The sequence below is a fragment of the Mirounga leonina genome, unplaced genomic scaffold (genome assembly GCF_011800145.1).
Source record: "Mirounga leonina isolate KUSES-001 unplaced genomic scaffold, KU_Mleo_1.0 Mir_114, whole genome shotgun sequence".
Taxonomy (NCBI): Eukaryota; Metazoa; Chordata; class Mammalia; order Carnivora; family Phocidae; genus Mirounga; species Mirounga leonina.
Genome location: NW_023270265.1, coordinates 19,560,888 through 19,582,773, shown reverse-complemented (window position 1 = coordinate 19,582,773; position 21,886 = coordinate 19,560,888). Strand labels below are relative to the sequence as shown.

Here is a 21,886-nt window from a genome sequence, read left to right as displayed (position 1 = left end):
GTCGTTAAGCATCTGCCTTTGGCTCAGGTCATGATCCCAGGGTCCTGGGATTGAGCCCCGCATTGGGCTCCGTGCTCAGCAGGGAGCCTGCTTCTCCCTCTCCCTCTGCCTGCCTGTCTGACTACTTGTGATCTCTCTCTCTCTAATAAATAAATAAAATCTTAAAAAAAAAAAGCTTTTCTCTTAAAGAGATACTTAAGAACATGGGAAAATGCTTCAGATAGAATATTAAAAGATTGTTATACAATAAGATCCGGCTTTGTTAAAACAAAAACCACCAATTACTTGCCTATGTGCCTAGAAAGCAGACTGTAAATAAATATAACCAAAATGGTAATGGTTAGCTATTTCTAAGAAATGGGATAATGGGTGATTTTCACTTTGCTGTATTTTTCAGCCTTTTCCAGATTTTCTACAATCACTATGCTTTTACTGCTACCATCAGAACAATCGGTAATTAGCATGATGTAAATGGGTGTTTTTAAGGCCCACCCTCAGGGCTCGTCTGGGCGGTTGGAAGAGTCGATCCCACCCCCAGAGAAGAGATGATCTTTCTCTCCATGGGGAGTCCTGGACGGGTAGCTGGCCCTGAAAGGGGATGCATTTACCACTTCAGTTCAGTCCTTTTCATTGGGAGATGCTGCCATTCGAAGATGTTAAATGCCAAATAACATCATCTGGAGTCTCCTGGTGACCCTTTGTGTTGCCACCTGCAAGAGGGGAGCGTGGTGTCACCTCCTGCGCCCCTCTCCGCACCCCACCCAGAAGGGCTGGGAAGGCACAAAGCTGTGCCCTGTATCGGGGCGGTATGCAAATGCAGGCATGTCTCCGACCCTCTAATCCTATCAGGAATGCTTAGGGTGTGAATCTGACCATCTTTCACAGCTCATAAATCTACTTGGGGGCACAGCCAAGCTGCCAGACGCCATCAAGCAAAACTCCTTCTGAGGCTGGCAGCTTCGGTAAAGCAGTGGGGTTCATGCCTCAGTAAAGTCCAATAAAGAGCTTTGTATGTGGGGGACTGGAAAGCAGCTTCTCACATTTGGATACAATAGAACAAAACAGTGGGAAATGTGAATGTCTGATTATCCGGACTGGTGGTCTCCTCCAGGCTCCGCCTGCCCACTGAGCCATGGATCCTCATTCATTCACGATTCTTTGCACGCAGATGGATCTATCTTGCTCCCAAACAATTGCCTGCAAAGGCTCCTGTCGGATTAGTTTATTTAATCCCTGTCAATAAATACAAATTGACTATATTCGCTTCCACTGGAATCTGCTAGCCTTTTTATATTAAAATCTATTAAACTTCAGCCAGGTCATTTCTGCCTAGATTCATTCTCCCTTTATTCAGTGGTCAGAACAGAAAACATTCTTTTCTTTCTGGGACAGAACACTCCCCCAGAAGAGTTCCCACTCTCCCTTCCTGACAAATAGGGTTGAAACTGCCAACGGAAATCAGTTTCAACCTCCGGATTACAGCTTCATCCAGAATCCATCTGTTCTTCCAATTGGTCCGTTTAAAATTCCGTTGATTCGAGATCCTAAGTAAAAACATCCTTCCCAGCATCTGTTTGAGGAGGGGAGGCACTGCAGGCCCGGTGGACTAGTTTTCTGCTTTAGGGACATAAAGCTCCTCTGACAGCATCTGCGAGCTGACTGAGGTGGGGAGAAGTGCTGGCTCCAGGAGAGAAACACAGCGATCATGACCCATGATTTGAGACTGGAAGTACCAGAAAACTCAGAGACTGACCCATCCTGCATTTCTGTGTGGTTCGGGCAACAAACGGCATTCCCACAGAGTCTCGAGAAAAGACTACAGCTTGCCAAGAGCACTTACAAGGTTGAGGAACACAGAAGAAAGGGAATCTGAAAAGATTTATCAGCCTTGGCCATGGGCATTAAGTTTAACTCTTGGCTCTAGTTCCCTTATCTGAAAGATATTCAATGTGGGATTATCTGATTCCTGGTGTAAGGATTTAATACATGGTGACGGGGATTGCGGCTATTATTGTTACAGGGGGTGAACTTTAAAAATAACTATAAGTATTGACAGTACATTATTGCTGGCAGTGAATTAGATAAATGACTGTCTTTATGATTGTTACTACTGGTAATACCACTATTAGCTACTGCTCTCTCCATATAATGGTTAAGTAGACTCTACAGGACCTGAGTGAAGAACATAGAAGCCCACTCCCTCACCAGGTATTCATTGTCATCTATGTGCCAGGCACTGTTCTAGGCACCGGGCTACATCACAGTAATCCGTCCTTGTGAAGTTTATCTTTCAGTGGGGGGAGATGGGCAATAAATATAATCAATACACTATAGTGAATTTAGAACCTGTTTAATAGGACAAATAGAGCAGGTTAAGGAAGATTGGAGTGGGCTGGGGAAGAGGGAGAATGCAATGAAATTTAAAACAAGGTGGCTTCCTGGAGAACATGACATTTGAACAATAAGGAAGTGGGGGGGGGGAGTAAGTCATGGGGAATACTGGGGGGAAGATGCCTGCCTGTTCCTTAGGCTGAAGTGGCCAGGGGTTGAGTGGGAGAGTAGTGACAGAGGGGTGGCACAGGCAGGTCATGCATGTCAAGCTGTGCATTCGAAGGACTTCATCTTTTTAAGCGAAGTGGGGAGTCACCGCAGAATTCTGAGCGAGAGGCAGGACATAGTTCGACTGATGCTTCAACAGGATTATTCTGGTTCCTGAATTGAAAGTAGACTAGAGTTTAATTAAAAAATAAAAAACCCCCAAAACTATGGGATCTGGAAGTGGGGGGCGGTGGTGGACAAGGGTGAATGTGGGCCATGAGGGAAAGATGATGATGACTCCAAGGTTTCTGTTTTGAACACCCGGAAGAATGGAGAGGCCATGAACCAGGAAGAGGAAGACTCAAGATAGAGCAGGTTTGGGGATCTTCTCAGTTCAGTTTTGGTTACCCTTTTGCAGACTTAGAGCTTAAGAGAACCCTTAGATATTCCCTAACTTAATCTCATCTTAAAACAAAATGAAAACAAAATATATATATTGTTTTTTAAATATATATATATTTTTTAAGATTTTATTTATTTGACAGAGAGACACAGCGAGAGAGGGAACACAAGCAGGGGGAGTGGGAGAGGGAGAAGCAGGCTCCACGCAGAGCAGGGAGCCTGATGCGGGACTCGATCCCAGGACCCTGGGATCATGACCTGAGCTGAAGGCAGTCGCTTAACCAACTGAGCCACCCAGGCGCCCTGTTTTTTAAATAATTTAAGTAATCTCTACACCCAACGTGGGGCTCGAACTTAGAACCCTGAGATCAAGAGTCTTGCTCCCCACTCCTTCTCCAATAATCTGTCTTGATGAGTACACACAGACTGGCTCATTCTTTTCATAACTCCAGACTTTCCGGTGTATGAATGTGCTATAATTTATTTAACCAGTTTCCTATTGATAGATGTGTTACGTACAACTTTGTCTTTTCAAATAAGGCTGTGATGTATTTTCTTATCATGGGACCTTTCACTCAAAGGACCCATTTACAATTTGGGCAAATAATACTGTTTTCCTTTTCGAGGCTGTTTCTCAACAATGCAAGACAGGTACTCTCCTCCACCAGGTGTGATAGGTAGCTACACTGCACTGGGATTGTACTGGTAAATATCAGCATACTCCCATACCCACCAGCAACAAGCTGCTGCCCCAAGCCCCCCCCAGTGCTCCACTGGGATATCTCCGCTCCAGTTCCAACACCCCTCCCACAATCCACCAACTGAAGGATTGACAACAGGCAGAAGAAGGAGTCTTCAGAATCTGTTCTGATTGACCAGGGCACCAGGGTGTTAAATACTTTGAATACCATTCTTTGATCTTTGCTAATAGAGGTGGAAAATGGTATCGCAGTACATGGGTTAAGTTGCATTTCTTTTTTTTAAATGCCATTTAAATGCCAATTTCCTTTTCTGTATATTCATTTTCTTTTGGGTTGTTGTTTTGCTTCTTGATATTTCAGGAGCTTTTTGTTAAAGAGAATCAATTCCTTGGCTGTGTTGCAAACATTCGTCAGTCTGCCATTTACCTTTTTGTTTGCAGACGTAACATTTTTCTTAAGTTGGATTTATAGATCCTTTCATTCATAGCTTCTGGGTTTTGTGTTACATCAGAAAGATCCTCACTATGCCTAGATGAGTAACATTGTTCTGCCTTTTTTCTTATAATTTTTTTTTTTCATTTTCTATCATTACACATTTGACTCACCTGAAATATTCTGATGTAAGGAATAAGCCTTGGGTCCAGATGAATGCTCAGTTGTTGCAAGACCATTATGTTTCCCACAATTTCATAATATACTACACTTTTATCACAGACTGGGCTCCCTTATCACACACTTTTGGGCTCCCTCTTCCATTCCACTGATTAGCTCATGTATCAGGGTTACTATTTTAATAATAGTTTAAAAATATTTTTAACATATGATATGGCTAATAGTCCTTCACTACTTTTTTCTTAAGATTTTTAAAAAAAGATTTTATTTATTTATTATTTATTTGAGGGGGGGCACAGAGAGAGAGAGAGAGAGAAGGAAACAGACTCCACGTGGAGCCCGACTCGGGGCTTGATCTCAGGACCTTGAAATCATGACCTGAGCCAAATTCAGGATCAGACGCTCAACCCATTGAACCACCCAGGTACCCCTTAGGGAATTTTTAGTAAGAGTCCTTGTATATTAATTTTTCCGTGGTAGCTTTAGAATGTTTGGTTTTCCACTCCTTCCATCAAAAAGGTTGGCATGTAGACAAAGACAAATAGTGTATGATTTCACTTACACAGGGAATCTAAAAAACGAGTGAATAAACAAATAAAAAGCAGAAACAGATCCATAAATAGAGCACAAACTGATGGTTGCAGGAGGTGGGGGGATGGGCCAAATGGGTGAAGGGGAGTGGGAGACACTGGCTCTGGTGATGGAATGAGCGGGGCACCAGGATAAAAGGTGCGGCATGGGGAACGTAGTCAATGGTACTGTGACGGTGTTGTAGGCGACCGATGGGAGCTACACGTGGTGAGCAGGTGTTAGCAGGCTTGTGGAATCACTGTGTTGTACACCTGAAACTAATGGTAACATTGTGTGTCAACTGTATTTCAATTAAAACAGAAAAGGCTCGGTATGTTATTAGGTCATGGCAAATTTATATATTAATCTAGGGAGAAACAAAATATTTATCATACTGAATCTTTCTAGGAATAGCATATATGGTATTCTATTTGTGCTGTCTTATTTTCTGTCTCTAAGTAGCATTACATATTTTTTAGGTATTATATATATTTTGTTATTATAAATGAGATCTTTCCATTTCATCTCACAACTGCTTTTTATGCATAAATAGGAAGTCTACTACTTTCTGCTTATTTTGTACCTACTCATCTTGTTGAATTTTCTTACTCTAAAAGTTTTTCAATTTTCTTGCGTTTTTCATATACTATCAACTGTAAGTAAACAGTTTCACTGTCTCCTTTATCATTTTTAACGTCTTCCCTCTTGACTAATAGTATCAGGTAGCTCCTCTAGAAGAGTGCTAAGTAGTGATAATGGGCAGCCTTCATCCGGTTCTTGACTTATGTTTCTCCCATAAGCAGGAGGCTGGCTTTTGGCTTATACATAAAATTGATTTAAATACACATATTATATGCAGTTTTTAATATAGTCTGAGTCCTTTGCCCTTTTATAAGTGTTGCAAATATTTTCTCCCACTTTGTGTACTTGCCTCTTTACTTTCTCTACTAATAACTAGATGTTATTAGATGAACACATGTTCTTAATTTTAACACGTTAAATTTATCAGTCTTTTCTTTTAGGGCTAGCATTCTTTAAAGCTCAGTTAAAAGTTCTCTTGTCTCTCCAAATCAGAAAGTCTTCCATAGTTTCTCCTAAACATTTAACATACTTTGCTTTTCATATATAAGTACTACATAAAATACATTTACAATTTTTGTATATGTATCCAAATAGATTTTTTCATGTGGATAACCAGTTGTTCCATTAAGGTCCTCCTTTCCACATTATCTGTAATGCTATCTCTGGTGTATATAAAAATCCCATATATACTCTGCTCAAATGGTTCAATGAGCTTATTCCTGCACCAATATTACACTTAGTTGCTAAAGCATTAATTATATTCTTAATCTCCACCCCCTTTCTCCCCTGGAATGTGTCTAGCCTATTCTTAGCTCTTTACAGGTATTTCCCACTTACCCTAGGTTATTTTATGGGAAAAAAGTGCAGGACTTGTCTGTTATTTTCATTTCTATGGGAGTATTCATTTTTTTTTAACCCTTTTTTATCTTTACAATTCTATTTCCACTTTTAGTGATTATTCTTAAAAATTTAATATGCACACTTAAGAAACTCTGAAATTCATCAACATTTTAAAGTTTCTCCCATCTTCTATATTATTGTCAAGTAGTACATTCCACCTTGTCTTTAAAACATCAAATCTATTTTTTACTTCTACAGTATTTTTATAGACAACACTTATTACAGTGTTTCATTTAAATAGATAAAATAGCCCTGATACACAATTCAAAAAGAATAAAAGGATATACACTGCCTTAAGGGGCACCTGGGTGGCTCAGTCTGTTAAGCATCTGCCTTTGGCTCAGGTCACGATCACAGGGTCCTGGGATTGAGCCCCATGTCAGGCTCCCTGCTCAGTGGGGAGTCTCCCTCTCCCTCTGCCCCTCCCCACCTAATGCTTGCTCTCTTGCTCTCAAATAAAATCTTAAAAAAAAAAAAGGATATATAGTGAAAAGTCTTTTAACACCTCTGTCCCCCTGGTACCTCAGGTGTCCTTCCAACAGTTCATATGTATCCCGGAGGTATTTTATGCATAAAGAAGCAAATGCATATTTTATTTTTTCCTTTTATAGAATAGTAGCCAATCATAGGTATTGGTTAACCTCTTTTTTCTTTTCATGCCTTTTTCATGTTATGTCTTGAAGATTATTCCCTACCAGTTAATAAAACACTTATTCTGTTTTTACAGAAGTATTTCTGTTTACCAATTTCTTCGTTCATCCTGCTTGCATCTAACTCCTTCCTTCTGGTCTCAACTGCCTTCTTTCCTAAAGAACAATCCTATGTTCTTTCAGCAAAATCTGAAAATGTTTTTTCCATTCTCCTTTTTCTTTTTTAAAAAAGATTTTATTTATTTATTATTTATTTAGAGAGAACATGCAGGGATAGTGGCAGGCAGACGGAGAGGGAGAAGCAGGCTCCCTGATGAGCAAGGAGCCCAATGTGGGGCTCGATCCCAGGACCTGGGATCATGACCTGGGCTGAAGGCAGACGCTTAACTGACTGAGCCACCCAGGCGTCCCCCATCCTCCCTTTTAAATACTAATTTATCGTATGTAGAATTCATAGCCAACAACCTCAGCACTTATTTTATCGTCTCCTGGCCTGCATTGCTGCCATTGGAAGCCTGCTGTTAGTGTAATTTTTCCTTTGCAGGTGAGGTCTTTTCTCTTTGGTTGCTTTTAGATTTTTCTCGTCTTTTGCAATTCTACTACCTGTCTAGAAGTAGACTTGTTTTCATTCACCCTCCTAGATATTTGTTATGTTTTCTTTCCATTTCATGTCCTTAATATTGCGGAAAAATCCTCAAATGTCTTCCCTCCCCTCTTAAGTTGGATCTTCTATACTCCCTGTCTTCTTAGCCCTCTTCTATTTCCCATTTCTTCCTCTGTTACAATGCAGGTATTTTCCTGACTTATCTTCCAGTTCACTAATTCCCTCCAGATATGCCCAATCTGTGGCTTAATCTGTCCACTGTGTTCTTAATTTCACGAATTATACTTTTTCCAAGAGACTTAGCTTTTTGTATCTGTTTTGCCTTTTTCATAGTGTCTTTTCTAATGGTTTTTATGCTTTCTTCCCTTGCTCCAATCATTATAACCATTTTTATTTCAGTTTTTCTATTTTGTTTTTTTTAAAAGATTTTATTTATTTATGTGTGAGAGAAAGAATGAGACAGAGAGCATGAGAGGGGGGGAGGGTCAGAGGGAGAAGCAGACTCCCTGCTGAGCAGGGAGCCCGATGTGGGACTCGATCCCTGGACTCCAGGATCATGACCTGAGCCGAAGGCAGTCACTTAACCAACTGAGTCACCCAGGCGCCCTCTACTATTTTAAGTTTGTGGGGGTGCTAATCCTCCAAGATTATGTCTGCTGACTTGTGCTTACAATGGATGGTTTTTGATGAGTTCACTTGTTTTTTCTGTACTGTAGGAATATGATGCGGCTTGGGCTGTGGGTTCTCCAACCAGGTTGCCAGAAGGTCTATGTGCTTTTATTAGCAATTTTCAAACTAAGATTCTCAGGCATCTAAAGATTTATATACTTGACATTTTGAGCTTTTAAAGATTTCATTTGAACACTGAAGGGATCAGTGGCTAATAATTCTTGCTGTTTTAAAATTCTATGTTCTATGTTTCCATGACAACTGAGAACACTCAACCACTAGCCCTGGAGCATTCTAGCAAACAGTAATATTAGTTACAATAACCAGTTATTGCCAACTACTTAGAGGCACATACAGAACATCATTCAATTCTCTCAACAACCCTAGGAAATGAGTACTATAAAGGTTATATAATTTAAGGTTGCACAGTTGGTGTGGGACAGGGTAAAATTCAAATCTAGACCTATCTGACACTAGAACCCAATCACTAATCCACTTAATCACTATTAATTTATTCACACAACAAAAATTTACCGAGGAACTATTATGTGCCAAGATGTGTGAAGTGATAAGTATGAGGTTAACAAAACAGACATTTTTCCTATTTCAAATGATCTTTAAGGGGCCAGTTTTTATTTCCTCTTAACTTCCAATTTGTTGCAGACCAATATTTTTGTTAAAGAAATTAAAAACATTGTAGCAATGTCAAATTGCTATAAAAATTTCCCCTCGGGACGCCTGGGTGGCTCAGATGGTTAAGCATCTGCCTTCGGTTCAGGTCATGATCTCAGTGTCCTGGGATTGAGTCCCGCATTGGGCTCCCTGCTCAGTGGGGAAACTGCTTCTCCCTCTGCCTGTGGCTCCCCCTGCTTGTGCTCTCCCTCTCTCGCTGACAAATAAAATCTTTAAAAAAAAAAATTTCCCCTCAATTTTGTTTTCATCTCTCCGTGGGCTGGTACCAAACAGTGTGCAGACCAACTCCCCCTGCAGGAACTTCTCTGCGGCACTGGTCTACTGGAAGACCACCTGGCGGGGGGCTCTGAGGATGACAACTGTGGGTGGATGATGAAGTAGAAAGATACTTTTTTTTTTTTAATTTATCTTTTTTTTAGAAAGATACTTCTGACAATGGTGGCTTCTCTGTAGGGAGCAAAAGCCTTCTAAAAGCATAATTGAAACCAATACTATACTATATGTTAACTAACTGGAATTTAAATAAAAATTTGAAAAAAAAAGGGGGGTATAATTAAGTATTTTAGGTCACAGTCTGCCTAAGGAATATGCATGAAAAGGAGGTGGCAGGGTGGGGGGTGAGATTGAGCAGATAGTGAAAAGGCCACATTATGGTCTAACTTTATAAAAATCTGACCATGGGCCGCCTGGATGGCTCAGTCGTTAAGCGTCTGCCTTTGGCTCAGGTCATGATCCCAGGGTCCTGGGATTGAGCCCCGCAGCGGGCTACCTGCTCCGTGGGAAGCCTGCTTCTCCCTCTCCCACTGCCCCTGCTTGTGTTCCCTCTCTCGCTGTATCTGTCAAATAAATAAATAAAAAATCTTAAAAAAATAAAAATAAAAATCTGACCGTTTTCCTGGTGAAGATTGGCTACTACTACTTGCTTCCTCTGTCACTCTAGTTCTCTAACAGGGCAGGACAGCAGGTAAAGGGCCAGTCAGGAATACTAATTACAAAAGCTTATGGAAATTTATTTACATGTTTTCTTTCCTCACCACCTAGCAAACAACTGGATCATATCAGACACTGGGATGCTTAGGAACTAACAAGCACACACTTTAATATTATCCTAACCAAAGCAGTAAGATAAAGCTGCTGAAAAATCTTTCAAAGCAAAATGACTCATGGGTTATCTGCATCATTATTTTCTTATCATGGAAAGCAGAGAATTGATCACATACACAAAAACGCTTATACTGAAATATAAAATAGAGACATTACTATCTTTTAAGAGTAATAAATACCACTAACTTTAAGATTTTAAAATTTATAAAGTTTTTTTTAAAGATTTTATTTATTTATTTGAGAGAGAGAATGAGACAGAGAGAGAGAGCACGAGATGGGGGAGGGTCAGAGGGAGAAGCAGGCTCCCCGCCGAGCAGGGAGCCTGATGTGGGACTCGATCCTGGGACTCCAGGATCATGACCTGAGCCGAAGGCAGTCGCTTAACCAACTGAGCCACCCAGGCGCCCCTATAAAGTTTTTTTTTAGGGGTGGCTGGCTGGCTCAGTCAGTAGAACAGCAACTCTTGATCTCGGGGTCATGAGTTCAAGCTGGGTCAAGAGCTTACTTAAAAAAAAAAAAAAGATGGGCGCCTGGGTGGCTCAGATGGTTAAGCGTCTGCCTTCGGCTCAGGTCATGATCCCAGGGTCCTGGGATCGAGTTCCACATCGGGCTCCCGGCTCAGCGGGGAGCCTGCTTCTCCCTCTGACCCTCTCCCCTCTCATGCTGTTTCTCTCTCGCTCGCTCTCTAAAAAATAAAAAAATAAAAAACAAAAAACAAAAAACAAAAAATTCATTCCTCTTTAGAAGAAGACAGATTTCCCAGGAATAAGCTACAAGGTTTGCCAAAACTTGTATTGGAGCAATTAAATGTCTGAAAGCATCTTACAGTTACTTCCATCTTAAAGCATCTGAGTAAGTTATGGTCACAACATTCAAAATTTCAAACTTTAAACTGCACTCTATCACTGTTAGACTCAGAACTACATTGTTTTCCTGCAATTGTGGTTTATTGTAATCTTAATCCATATTCTCAAAGACCATTCAACATATTTATACTATTCCAGTAATTACCATGCTACCCAGAAAAACCAATGAACACTTTATTAAGAATTAAATGAGGGCATGGAATGTGATACAGTACAAGACATCCCAGATGGATAGAATAGCACTACTCACACACAAAGTTAAATCTCACTTCAAAAAAACCAAAATCACAAGACAAAAGAAAAGCAATTCCATCATTATAAAGTAAGATATTTCATGCAAACACTCCAAAAAAATCCTCCCAACCACCCCCTAAGCCACCCCCAAACTGCCAACAAACAAAAAGCTATCTGAAAATATTGCCATGCTAACATATTAACCACAATGTAATCATTCATAGGAAAACAACACAGTAATTAAGCAATGGATTAGATGAAAGAACACAGGCTGCACTATATAAACTCAGAGACCTTGATGACTTTATGTGATAAGCAATTCCAGATTCACTTATAGGGGGAGTGGTATGGGCTCAATGTTGAGAGATATGTAAATATAAACTCCATTAACTCATCTCATTACCTTCTAATTATAAAATCTGGAAGCTTCCAGAATCTGAAAAATTATATAAAGTTTGGCAGACTCCACTTGTGTTCCAAGAAATTACTTTAGGATCATAACTGCAATTATTAGAGAGCTGTATAAAAGCACTTTCAAGGTCAAAAATTGACCTCTTAAATAATGATCACAATTTACATTATAGAAACAACTCCAGATATGCATTTACTCTGATTAACTCTTACTTAGGACAAGAAACATGATTTTCTAGCACTTTATGTACAAGTTACTGTAAAAGGCCAGATAATTTAGAGATGGAATAAAATATAAAACAAAAGTGAACTGGTACATAGAGCGAAGGGGAACATTCTCACTTACAGAGACTTAAGTCAGTATAACCCTGCCTTGCCTCCTGAGGCAGCTAGAGTCAACAAATAGACTGCCAAGCTATATATAATTCATGTCTCTGTGCCAAGAAGCGTTAAGCCTATTTCATGGAAAAGATAGTTTTCCATCAGAAAACAGGAATGGCATTTTATGGGACAGCATTCCCCTCTACAGCTGCCCAACAAGCCTGTCACCATGTGTGCACAAAGCATATTTCCAAGTGACTGTGAATGTCACAGTGAGGCTACCCAGGACCAGGAAGCACCGTGTCACAGCACCTGCCCATGCAGGTGACCTGGAGAGAACTGGGACACCCACATTTATTTCATGGTTCTGGGTTCAGCCTACTTATGGTGTACAGATTGGCTATAACAGTGAGGCCAAGGAAGAAGAACAAGAAAAAAATACTTAGGACAAAAAAAATGACCCACTCCCATTTGCTTTCTTTTTCCTCTTTAGATTTAGGGTAATTAGAAAAGATTGGAAAATTATTCAGGATTACCCTTCCTACCTCTGAAATGTAACTTCCTATTTACACTCCACGAAAAGAATACATAGTTGCTCAGTGGCAGGATTTAGCCTCTAAAACAAAGAAGCACTCACTCTAATTTTCACAAAATGAAATGAGAAAATTTTCCCATGTGAAACCCAGAAAAGAAGTGTCTTTAATAATCAGGAGGTTCATAAAGCTCTTTGGAATGTGTCTTATACATACAAAGTTATCACAAATTAAATCCCCAGAGTATTCATGAAATAAGTTCTTCAATGGGAAAGATTCCTAATGAGAGATAAATGCTTCCATCAGCAAATTAAATCTGATAAATCAATCTTTCCCAACTGACAAAGTCTTTGTTAACAGCTTAACATAGATTCTGGAATCAAATGTAAAGTTCACTCAATCATAATGATGCAAGATGAAGTACAGATGTGCAGTACATATGAAAAAAATGTGTAAACCGCTGCAGTTCTAAAACAGATTTATATTACAAAGCAATGTAAATAAATATTGGGCTAGTACAAAAGCTCTTATTTACAGTTTTACAAATGAAATTGTATTCAGTGTAAATGCTGTGTTTTCAAGAACACAGTACTGTATTAGTAAAATGAGTTCTGTTGAGGGGATTACAATTTCTGTTAGAATCAATGCACAACATACAAAAGATTCAAGTTAACTTTGTTTATAATTTAGTACAGACAAACCCAGTTTAACCTGGAATGGCATCTGTTAAAGTGCTGAAAAACAGGAAATATTTAGAAAACACTGTACATTATTAAAGCTTTATCAAGTCAGAATGTTAAACTTCTTTCACATTTTTTATCCTTTTGCCACAGGCTTGTGGACAAGATGATATTTCTCAGCAAAGGAGTAAAATTTAAGAGGCCACCAGCTGCTTAGATGATTTTAGGTTCAGTGGATTTAGCTTCCTAAAACGACTATTTATCCATCAACCATACCTTCAGGCCTCATAATCTGGTAAGTAATTAAATATTCAGGATAAGCCTGGAAGAGAAAGATTAATTTAAATATTGGTAAACAAATTTTTTTGAAAGGTGATTTTACCATAAGGATTCCTAATCTTCAGAGAAGAGGTTCTAAGTTAGTGTGTGGATCTGAATCATCTAAGGACATTTTCTTAAAAACATCCTTACCTTGATTTCAATCCCACTTAGGTTCCGAATAAGCAGGTCTAGGATGAATCCTAAGCATGTGTTTGTTTTTAGTAACTGAGGTGATCCTGCTACATATCCTCAGTTCAGAATACTGCTCTAGAGATGCTTTTGACTGGATCTGTGTCACTAACAGCAAGAAGGAATTGTACGCTTCTTTGCTACAGACAGGTTAACTACTAAATACAGGATTCTGATTAATTATATTTTACAGAAGGTTAAAAAAAAGAAAAAGATCCACCAGAATTGGCAAAATCTGAATAAAGTCTGTAAGATAATAGTCTATCAATGGTATTTTCCCAATGTTGATAATTTTAAAAGAGAATGTCCTTGTTTTTGGGAAATACACACTGAAGCATTTAAGGTTACACAGCAAACCTACAACTTCCTCTCCAGCAGTTCAGGAAAAAAATCTGTATTTGCACATACGCGGGAGAATGATAAAATGTTAACACTGGGAAAATCTGGGTAAAGGGTATACAGGAATTCTCTATTATTTTTGCTACTTTTCCATAAATCTAAAATTATTTCCAAATAAAAGTTAAAAAAAACCCCAACCCAGTTTTTAAGGCAATATGCCTTGTCAATTTAAGAGACTAGTAAGAAGTATGGCTCTAAATCATTTCTGAAGATGAACAAATAAAACTGAATTACCTGTTCTCCTCTGTAAATAACATATTCAGCTAATGCTAGACCATTTACGCTGGGTCGACCAGTGACTGAGTGATGTCCTGGAGGAGAATGTGCCATTTTCATTGCGCTGAACTGCAGGAAAGACTTTCCCAAGGTTACCCGGCAAAAGAGCAGTTGCCTGTAACAGGAAAAGGAAAAGATCTCCATGACAACAAGGAAGTACAGGGCAGTTTCATTTCTGTATGCTACCTAAGTTTTTTAATGTACTCAGACATAAACAGAGTTGGTTTTGTCATTTCATCCTTAAAAAAAACTTTGTAAGAATGTCTTCTACTACTCTCATTAATGAATCTGCCACTTGAATTCTTATGTTAACTATATAAACTGAAAATGTAACAACCTTATAGAGATGGAGGCTCTGCTATCTTGTTGTACCCAGAGCAAAAGCACAAACCACAGCCCAAGTGGGAAGGAGGATTTAAGGGGCTCCCATGAAGTAACTTGCAAAGTTGGACATTTATCTAAGACATGTAACTAAGTCTAATTGATTCCACCTTCAAAATGTACTTGAAATTCATTCTCTTAATTCTATGGCTACTGTTAAGTTCAAATCACCAAAATTTTTACTTGGACTGGGAACAGGGGCGCCTGGGTGGCTCAGTCGTTAAGCGTCTGCCTTCGGCTCAGGTCATGATCCCAGGGTCCTGGGATCGAGCCCCGCATCAGGCTCCCTGCTCTGCGGGAAGCCTGCTTCTCCCCCTCTCCCACTCCCCCTGCTTGTGTTCCCTCTCTCGCTGTGTCTCTTTCTGTCAAATAAATAAATAAAATCTTTAAAAAAACAAAAAACAAAAAAAAACAAACTTGGACTGGGAACAATGGCCTCTGAACTTCTCTTCCTATTTCTCCTCTAATTCCTAGCTAAACTATTTTCTATCCAAGCAACCAGTTATTTAGAAAAAAATAACCCAACACATAAAACATTAATCAAATTACATCACTTTTCTGCTTAAAACTTTGTAGAGGCTACTCAGTGTACTTGAAGAAAATCCAAATTCCTTACAATGGCTCCAGATTCTCAAATCTTGCTTCGTGTTCATTGTGCACCAGGAGCATTAATTTTCTTTCTTCACACAGGCCAACTTTCTTAACCCCACGGCCATCATACACACTGTTTCCTCTACCACAAAAAATGGTGTCTATTCTGCCACTCTTCAACTGGTTAACACTCATTTTTTTAGGTTTCAGCTAAAATGTTAGTTCTTCAAATAGTGTTCCCTTACCAGAAGTTTAAGTAGATTCTCTCCCAATCCCCTCAGGCATATGACCGACCTTCCTTATTTCCAATGAACTTTTTTTTTTTTAATTACTTCATGGTTTCTCTTGTTTTTCAGAGGAGAAAAGATTTTGGTGAACCAGTTGATTCTGTTCTCCAAAGAAGAGAAGCTATCTATACTTTTTGTTCTAAATATGCCTGCTGGAAACCTTAGCATTTCTAATAGATTTCTATTACAGTTAAAATCAGCCCTATGATAATCCAAATACAAAAGTCTTAAGTTAATAAACTTATTTGCAGGGGCGCCTGGGTGGCTCAGTTGGTTAAGCGACTGCCTTCGGCTCAGGTCATGATCCTGGAGTCCCGGGATCGAGTCCCGCATCGGGCTCCCTGCTTGGCAGGGAGTCTGCTTCTCCCTCTGACCCTCCTCCTTCTCATGCTCTCTGTCTCTCATTCTCTCTCTCTCAAATAAATAAATAAAATCTTTAAAAAAAATAAAAAAATAAAAATAAACTTATTTGCAGAGAACCAACCATTCCGTTCAAAAGACAGTTTACAAGAGGTACTAAAACACTGCTTATTATAATCAGAATTATTTAACTATAAGTCAAATAGGTTAAATGCTCAGAACTTTTGGGTGCCTGGGTGGCTCAGATGGTTAAGCGTCTGCCTTCGGCTCAGGTCATGATCCCAGGGTCCTGGGATCGAGTCCCGCATCGGGCTCCCTGCTCCTTGGGAGCCTGCCTCTCCCTCTGCTTCTCTCTCTCTCTCTCTCTGTCTCTCATGAATAAATAAATAAAATCTTTAAAAAAAAAAAAAAAAAAAAAAGTAAATGCTCAGAACTTTTACCTCCAGATAGTAAGACAGCAGAGTTCAATTTATAGAATCTCAAGAAATTATACGCCTTTTAACCTGTCCAATTAATTTATGATCTAAAACAGAAGTGGATGGGAGTTCATGCCCAGAAGGGCTGACTTTAGGCACCCACACAAGTCTAAATTTAAGGGGAAACCAACAAGAGTAATATAAAAACAGACCTTGTTTTCCTCCAGGACTACAGTTCTTTACCTTGGCAACCTTTCAAAAATCAGCTGGGAAGACTTCAAAAATTCCTAATGCCCAAATCAATTCTAACAGAATCTCTTGGCGCGGGGGCGGGGAGAGACATCAGCATCAGTAGTTTGTAAAGCTCCCCAGGTGATTCCATTGTGTCATCAAGGCTGAGAACTACTGCTCTCGGGCTTTCTTCTACATCAGTGACCAGAAAACATCAGCATCACCTGGGAACTTGGTAGAAATTCAAGTTCTGGCGCCTCATCTCAGACCTACTAAATCAGCAACTGAGTAGGCAGCGCTTAGGAATCTCTGTTTTAGCAAGCCCTCTAAATGATTCTCATGTTTGCTAATGTTTGATGAAGATTGTTCTAGATTTTTATAAGCAGTGTCCTAACTACAGAATAAATCTCAACAATTAATTTTACTCAATTTTTCAAATGGCAAAAGATAATTTATACTTACCCATGAGGAGTTTATTAATAGGGGCAAGTTATCTGAATGATTTTAACAACTGAGTTATTAGACCAGGGTAACTAAAGGTGGAGAAAGAAAGTGCGAAGTAGTTATTTGATAATAACGTGCTTTTTAAAAGGGATTGGTATGTTTCATTGTAACTTTTCAAGTAGTAATATCATAAATAGAGGATTAGGATCCTATCTCAGTGGAAGAGAGACTCCCTCACTCCTTCATGCATTTCTATGAAATAATTAGGCTTGGCAAGTAATGCCATTTTGGCATTTGAATAATACATATATGAGTACTATATATGTATATATATGAATACTATATATACATACATATATATATTTTTTTTTTAAATAGGAGGGGCGGGGGGGATGCCCGGGTGGCTTGGTTGGTTAAGCATCTGCCTTGGGCTCGGAGTCCTGGGATCGAGCCCCACACAGGGCTCCCTGATAGGCTGCAGGTCTGCTTCTCTCTCTCCCTATGCGATCTCTCTCGCTCTCTCTCTCAAATTAAAAAAACAAAACAAAACAACCAACAAAAAACCAAAAAAAACCCCCCATAAACTTTAAATAGGGGGGATGGGAGGGGCAGAGGGAGAGGGAGAGAATCTTATGCAGCTCCAACCCAGCAATGGAGCCTGACATGGGGCTTGATCTCACAACCCTGAGATCATGACTTGAGCCAAAATCAAGAGTCAGACGCTTAACTGAGCCATCCACGGGTCCCTTGAATACTATATTTAAAAAAAACTACAGTCCTATAATATTTAAGGGACACAATAAAATCTCTCAAGTCCAAAGGTATTTTCTACTCCATATTCTTTAAAACACTAGGTGTTCCAATGATTAAATAGGTCAAGTTCTCAGAACTATGCTTGTCCTATACAGATCATTTAATAAATACTAGCTATTGTTACAACTGGTGAGAGGGCCAAAAGCAACCTGAAACATGCCTGGCTTGGATACCTAAAGTTGTCGAAGATGATGCCATTCTCCCCAAATTTCTCAAATATGAAACCAGTTCTTATCAAATTCTTATCAAAATAAATGAGAATTTAAGAAATAAGACTGAGGATCATAGGGGAAGAGAGGAAAAAAAGAAACAAGATGAAACCAGACAAGGAGACAAACCATAAGAGACTCTTAATCACAGGAAATAAACTGAGGATTGCTGGTGGGGAGCGGGGGTGGAGGGATGGGGTAAGTGGGTGATGGACACTGGGGAGGGTATGTGTTGTAATGAGCACTGGGTATTATATAAGACTGATGAATCACAGACCTGTACCCCTGAAACAAATAATACATCATATGTTAACTGAATTTAAAGAAAAAAAAAAATGAGAACAAGTACATCTCTTACCTGTGGCAAACGTAACAAGATCTGTCTTTGTGAACTGGACACCCAGTACCTCCTCCAATTCCATAGACATACTGATTGCTTTTGGAAGAGTTTTCAGCAAAATAAATCCCAGCTCCAAACATGCCACCTATGTAGGCGTGCCTTTCATCGAAGCCTTTATGGATAATTGCATTCACAAAGGGAGATCCTAAAATACATGTAGATGGGTAACAATTTAAAATTATCTTAGAAGAAGAATAAAATGAAATCCTCTTTGGAGTTAAATTCTTAAACATATATACATGAACATCACAAGAAAGAATATAAAAAAACAAGGATAACAAGTTAACTGTCAGCTAGTTTATGCCTTTAGAATAAATAACTACTTTAGAAGAATTGCTAATATCGATTGATGTTTCTAATAAGGTGGTGGATGAGTTGTCAAAAAAAAAAAAAAAGACACACATAGATTCAACTAGAAAAAAGATTACTTGAAATACCAATGCTAAAGTTATCAAATTCCAGACCCCAAATCCATACAAATCCAGAACCAAGAGTTTTACAATTCACCTCATACAGCAAGGCTGCACGCAATTACGTCTTACACTGACACTCATATCTGTGTATCAAAAGTGGCCAAAGTGGTCTTTGTTTTTTTTTTTAGATTTTATTTATTTATTTGACAGAGAGAGAGCATGAGCACAAACAGGGGGAGTTCCAAAGGGAGAGGGAGAAGCAGGCTCCCTGCTGAGCAGGGAGCCCAATGTGGGACTTGATCCCAGGACCCTGGGACAATGACCTGAGCCAAAGGGGGAGATTAACCAACTGAGCCACCCAGGCATCCCCAAAGTGGTCTTCTCATGTTCATTTTTTTTTTTTTAAAGATTTATTTATTTGACAGGGAGAGAGAGAGCAAGCAAGCATGAGCACGCATGCATGTGTATGTGTGTGTGGGGGGGTGCGGGAGGGGCAGGGTCAAGAGAGAGAGTGTTAAGTAGACTCTGCGTGGAGCCCTACCTGGGGCTCGATCTCACGACCCTGAGATCATGACCTGAGCCAAACACCAGAGTTAGATGCTTAACTGACTGTGCCACCCAGGCGCCCCTGTTTATTCTCTTCTTTATACCTCTTCTCTCCCATCCTTCCACTTCTCTGCCTTTCATCCTGTTATACCAGACTCTATCTGCATATGTGGTATGTTCCTTCATTCTCTGCATACTGACTACTTTCTCCCCCTTCCTTGCATGTGTGCCAAGGAGAGCTTAGCCAAAGGGAAGGAGGTAGCCATGGGAACCAGGCCGGAGAGTAGGGTGAGGGGTGGGCGTTGGGAAAAGCCAATATAACAGTTAACTGATTCATCAAGATTAGGTCCCCGTTCATAAAGGGACAGGAAAATATGCTAAATTCCACTTTACAGATACACTGAAGAATAGAATCACTTATTTGAGTTAATTTGGAAAAACCAAAATCATTTATACTATAAAATAGAAAAATCATTCATTATAATCATCAAGTCAGTACATAAATAAATATTATACTCTGTGCCAAATCATTATCATAATGATTTTTAGGGTTTCAGAATGAGAAATGCTATTTAGATATTATGCACCAATTCAGTTCGCTATAGCCATTCTTCCAGGGGATTGTGAAATTTAAATGCTGTGTTTTATAGAACTTTATAGGTCTCTAAAAAATTTTCTGCAATTAAGGCCAAATGAAAAAACAGATGGCAGCTACTATGTGCTTGAAGACTTGATAAACACTATATTACTATCTATATTCATCTTTGCTATAAATTTGAAAAACCAGGGGCGCCTATGTGGCTCAGTAAGTTGGACGTCTGACCTTTCATCTCAGCTCAGGTGTTGGTCTCAGGGTTGTGGGTTCAGGCCCCACATTGGGCTCCACGCTGCTTAGAGAAAAAAAAAAAAAGAAAGACCAATCAACATCTGTTAGTTTGCAACATAAAAAAAACCCAAGAAATTTCAAGAATAAAGGTGCTCTCAATTCTACAGAAGTTCTCAGAAAATTCTCTAAGTTCAATGACAATGGCTTTTTAAAAAATATTTTATTTATTTTTTTTAAGTAATTTCCATCCCTAAAATGGGGCTTGAACTCAGGAAACCAAGATTAAGAGTGGCATGCTCTATCGACTGAGCTAGCCAGGCACCCCTAACTGACAATGGCTCTTTTAACACAATGAAGTTAAATGTAGTTTTGACACTTAGAATCAAAGGCAGAATAGGATGTATACGGTCTTCTGAGGCGATTTGCAGACCTTATTTCATTTTATTTTTATTTTTTTGAGAGAATGAGAGAGAGCAAGCGAGCTTGTGTGAGGTGGGCAGACGGGAGGGAGAGGGAAAGAATCTTAAGCAGACTTCACACTCAGAGCAGACAGAGTCCAACTCGGGGCTCGACCTCCTGAGATCATGACCTGAGCCAAAATCAAGAGTCAGATGCTTAACTGACTGAGCCACCCAGGCGCCCCTCAGACCTTATTTTAATTTTAATTCAATCAACTAGGTAAAAGTAAAATACACCATTTCTCAAGAGTGATCATAATATGCAGCATCGATATAAAGAGAATAGGAAAATATGAATAGTTAACATTTCCATTTCTACATTTTGTCCTTATGGCAATCCTATTTTTAAATCCATTATAAAATATACAAACTCAAAAGAGATTGGAAATACAAATATAAATGTAATATTTACAGAAATAATGTTTACTTTTTAAAAATGGCATGAGAAAAACAGACTCATTATTTCCTATGTGACAAAAAAAACTAATGTAGAAGAGGATGGTGGTAGGGTAGGGGAAGAAGAATCTTTTTTTTTTTTTTAAAGTAAGGTTTGAACTCACAACCCTGAGATGAAGAGTTGCATGTTCTCCCTACTGAGCCAGCCAGGCATCTCGGGGAAGAGGACTCTTACCATGAAATAGCATTCTTTCATTTGCATGGTTGTGGTTTTCTTCAGAAACTTCTTTTCTCCTGTGAGTGTATCTTTCCCATAGTTTCTTGTTACAAACTTTCTGAATCTATAAAAAAGAAATCGGAGAAATCAAAATCTTTAGGTCATACTTACCTACTTGTTCATCTCAACCAAAATGGGCCACATAGCCAGTAGAGAGGCAAAAGTTTTTTCTGAAATGTAAACTGTTTTATTTTACTCAACTAAAAATACTTGGTCTCAAACATAAAGATAGAAATATAGCTACATTTTGGAAATCAAAAACTTATACAGCCTTATGTGAACGTCAAGAATACTGTCAATTGACTAAAATACTTCCATTCTAATTTAGAATTATTACTAAAACATCTCCCGATCAGGTAGGTTGAGTTCTGTATATAAGTATTAAAAAGAGACAGTCTCTTTCACCTCTCCCTACCTTATCTGGCTCAAAGTATCATCTTTATCTGTTATTAATTAAAAATATTTGGAATAGCCACACCAAATACCATTTTACTTATTTATTTATTTTAAAGATTTTATTTGACAGAGAGAGACACAGCGAGAGACGGAACACAAGCAGGGGGAGTGGGAGAGGGAGAAGCAG

At 39.1% G+C, this 21,886-nt stretch overlaps 1 protein-coding gene across 2 annotated transcripts in view; it reads right to left on the bottom strand.

Annotated features, from left to right (window-relative positions):
* Positions 1-11,046: 11,046 nt before the first annotated feature.
* TNKS2 (tankyrase 2) overlaps positions 11,047-21,886 on the bottom strand; it is a 68,043-nt gene continuing 57,203 nt past the window's right edge. For both annotated transcript variants that reach the window (XM_035025028.1, XM_035025019.1), the window contains 4 exons: positions 21,262-21,367; positions 18,346-18,532; positions 14,214-14,370; positions 11,047-13,392 (listed from right to left, as the gene is read on the bottom strand). In XM_035025028.1, coding sequence (XP_034880919.1) covers positions 13,330-13,392; positions 14,214-14,370; positions 18,346-18,532; positions 21,262-21,367 — 513 coding nt within the window. In that variant the 3' untranslated portion in view covers positions 11,047-13,329. The remainder of the gene's footprint in view (positions 13,393-14,213; positions 14,371-18,345; positions 18,533-21,261; positions 21,368-21,886) is intronic.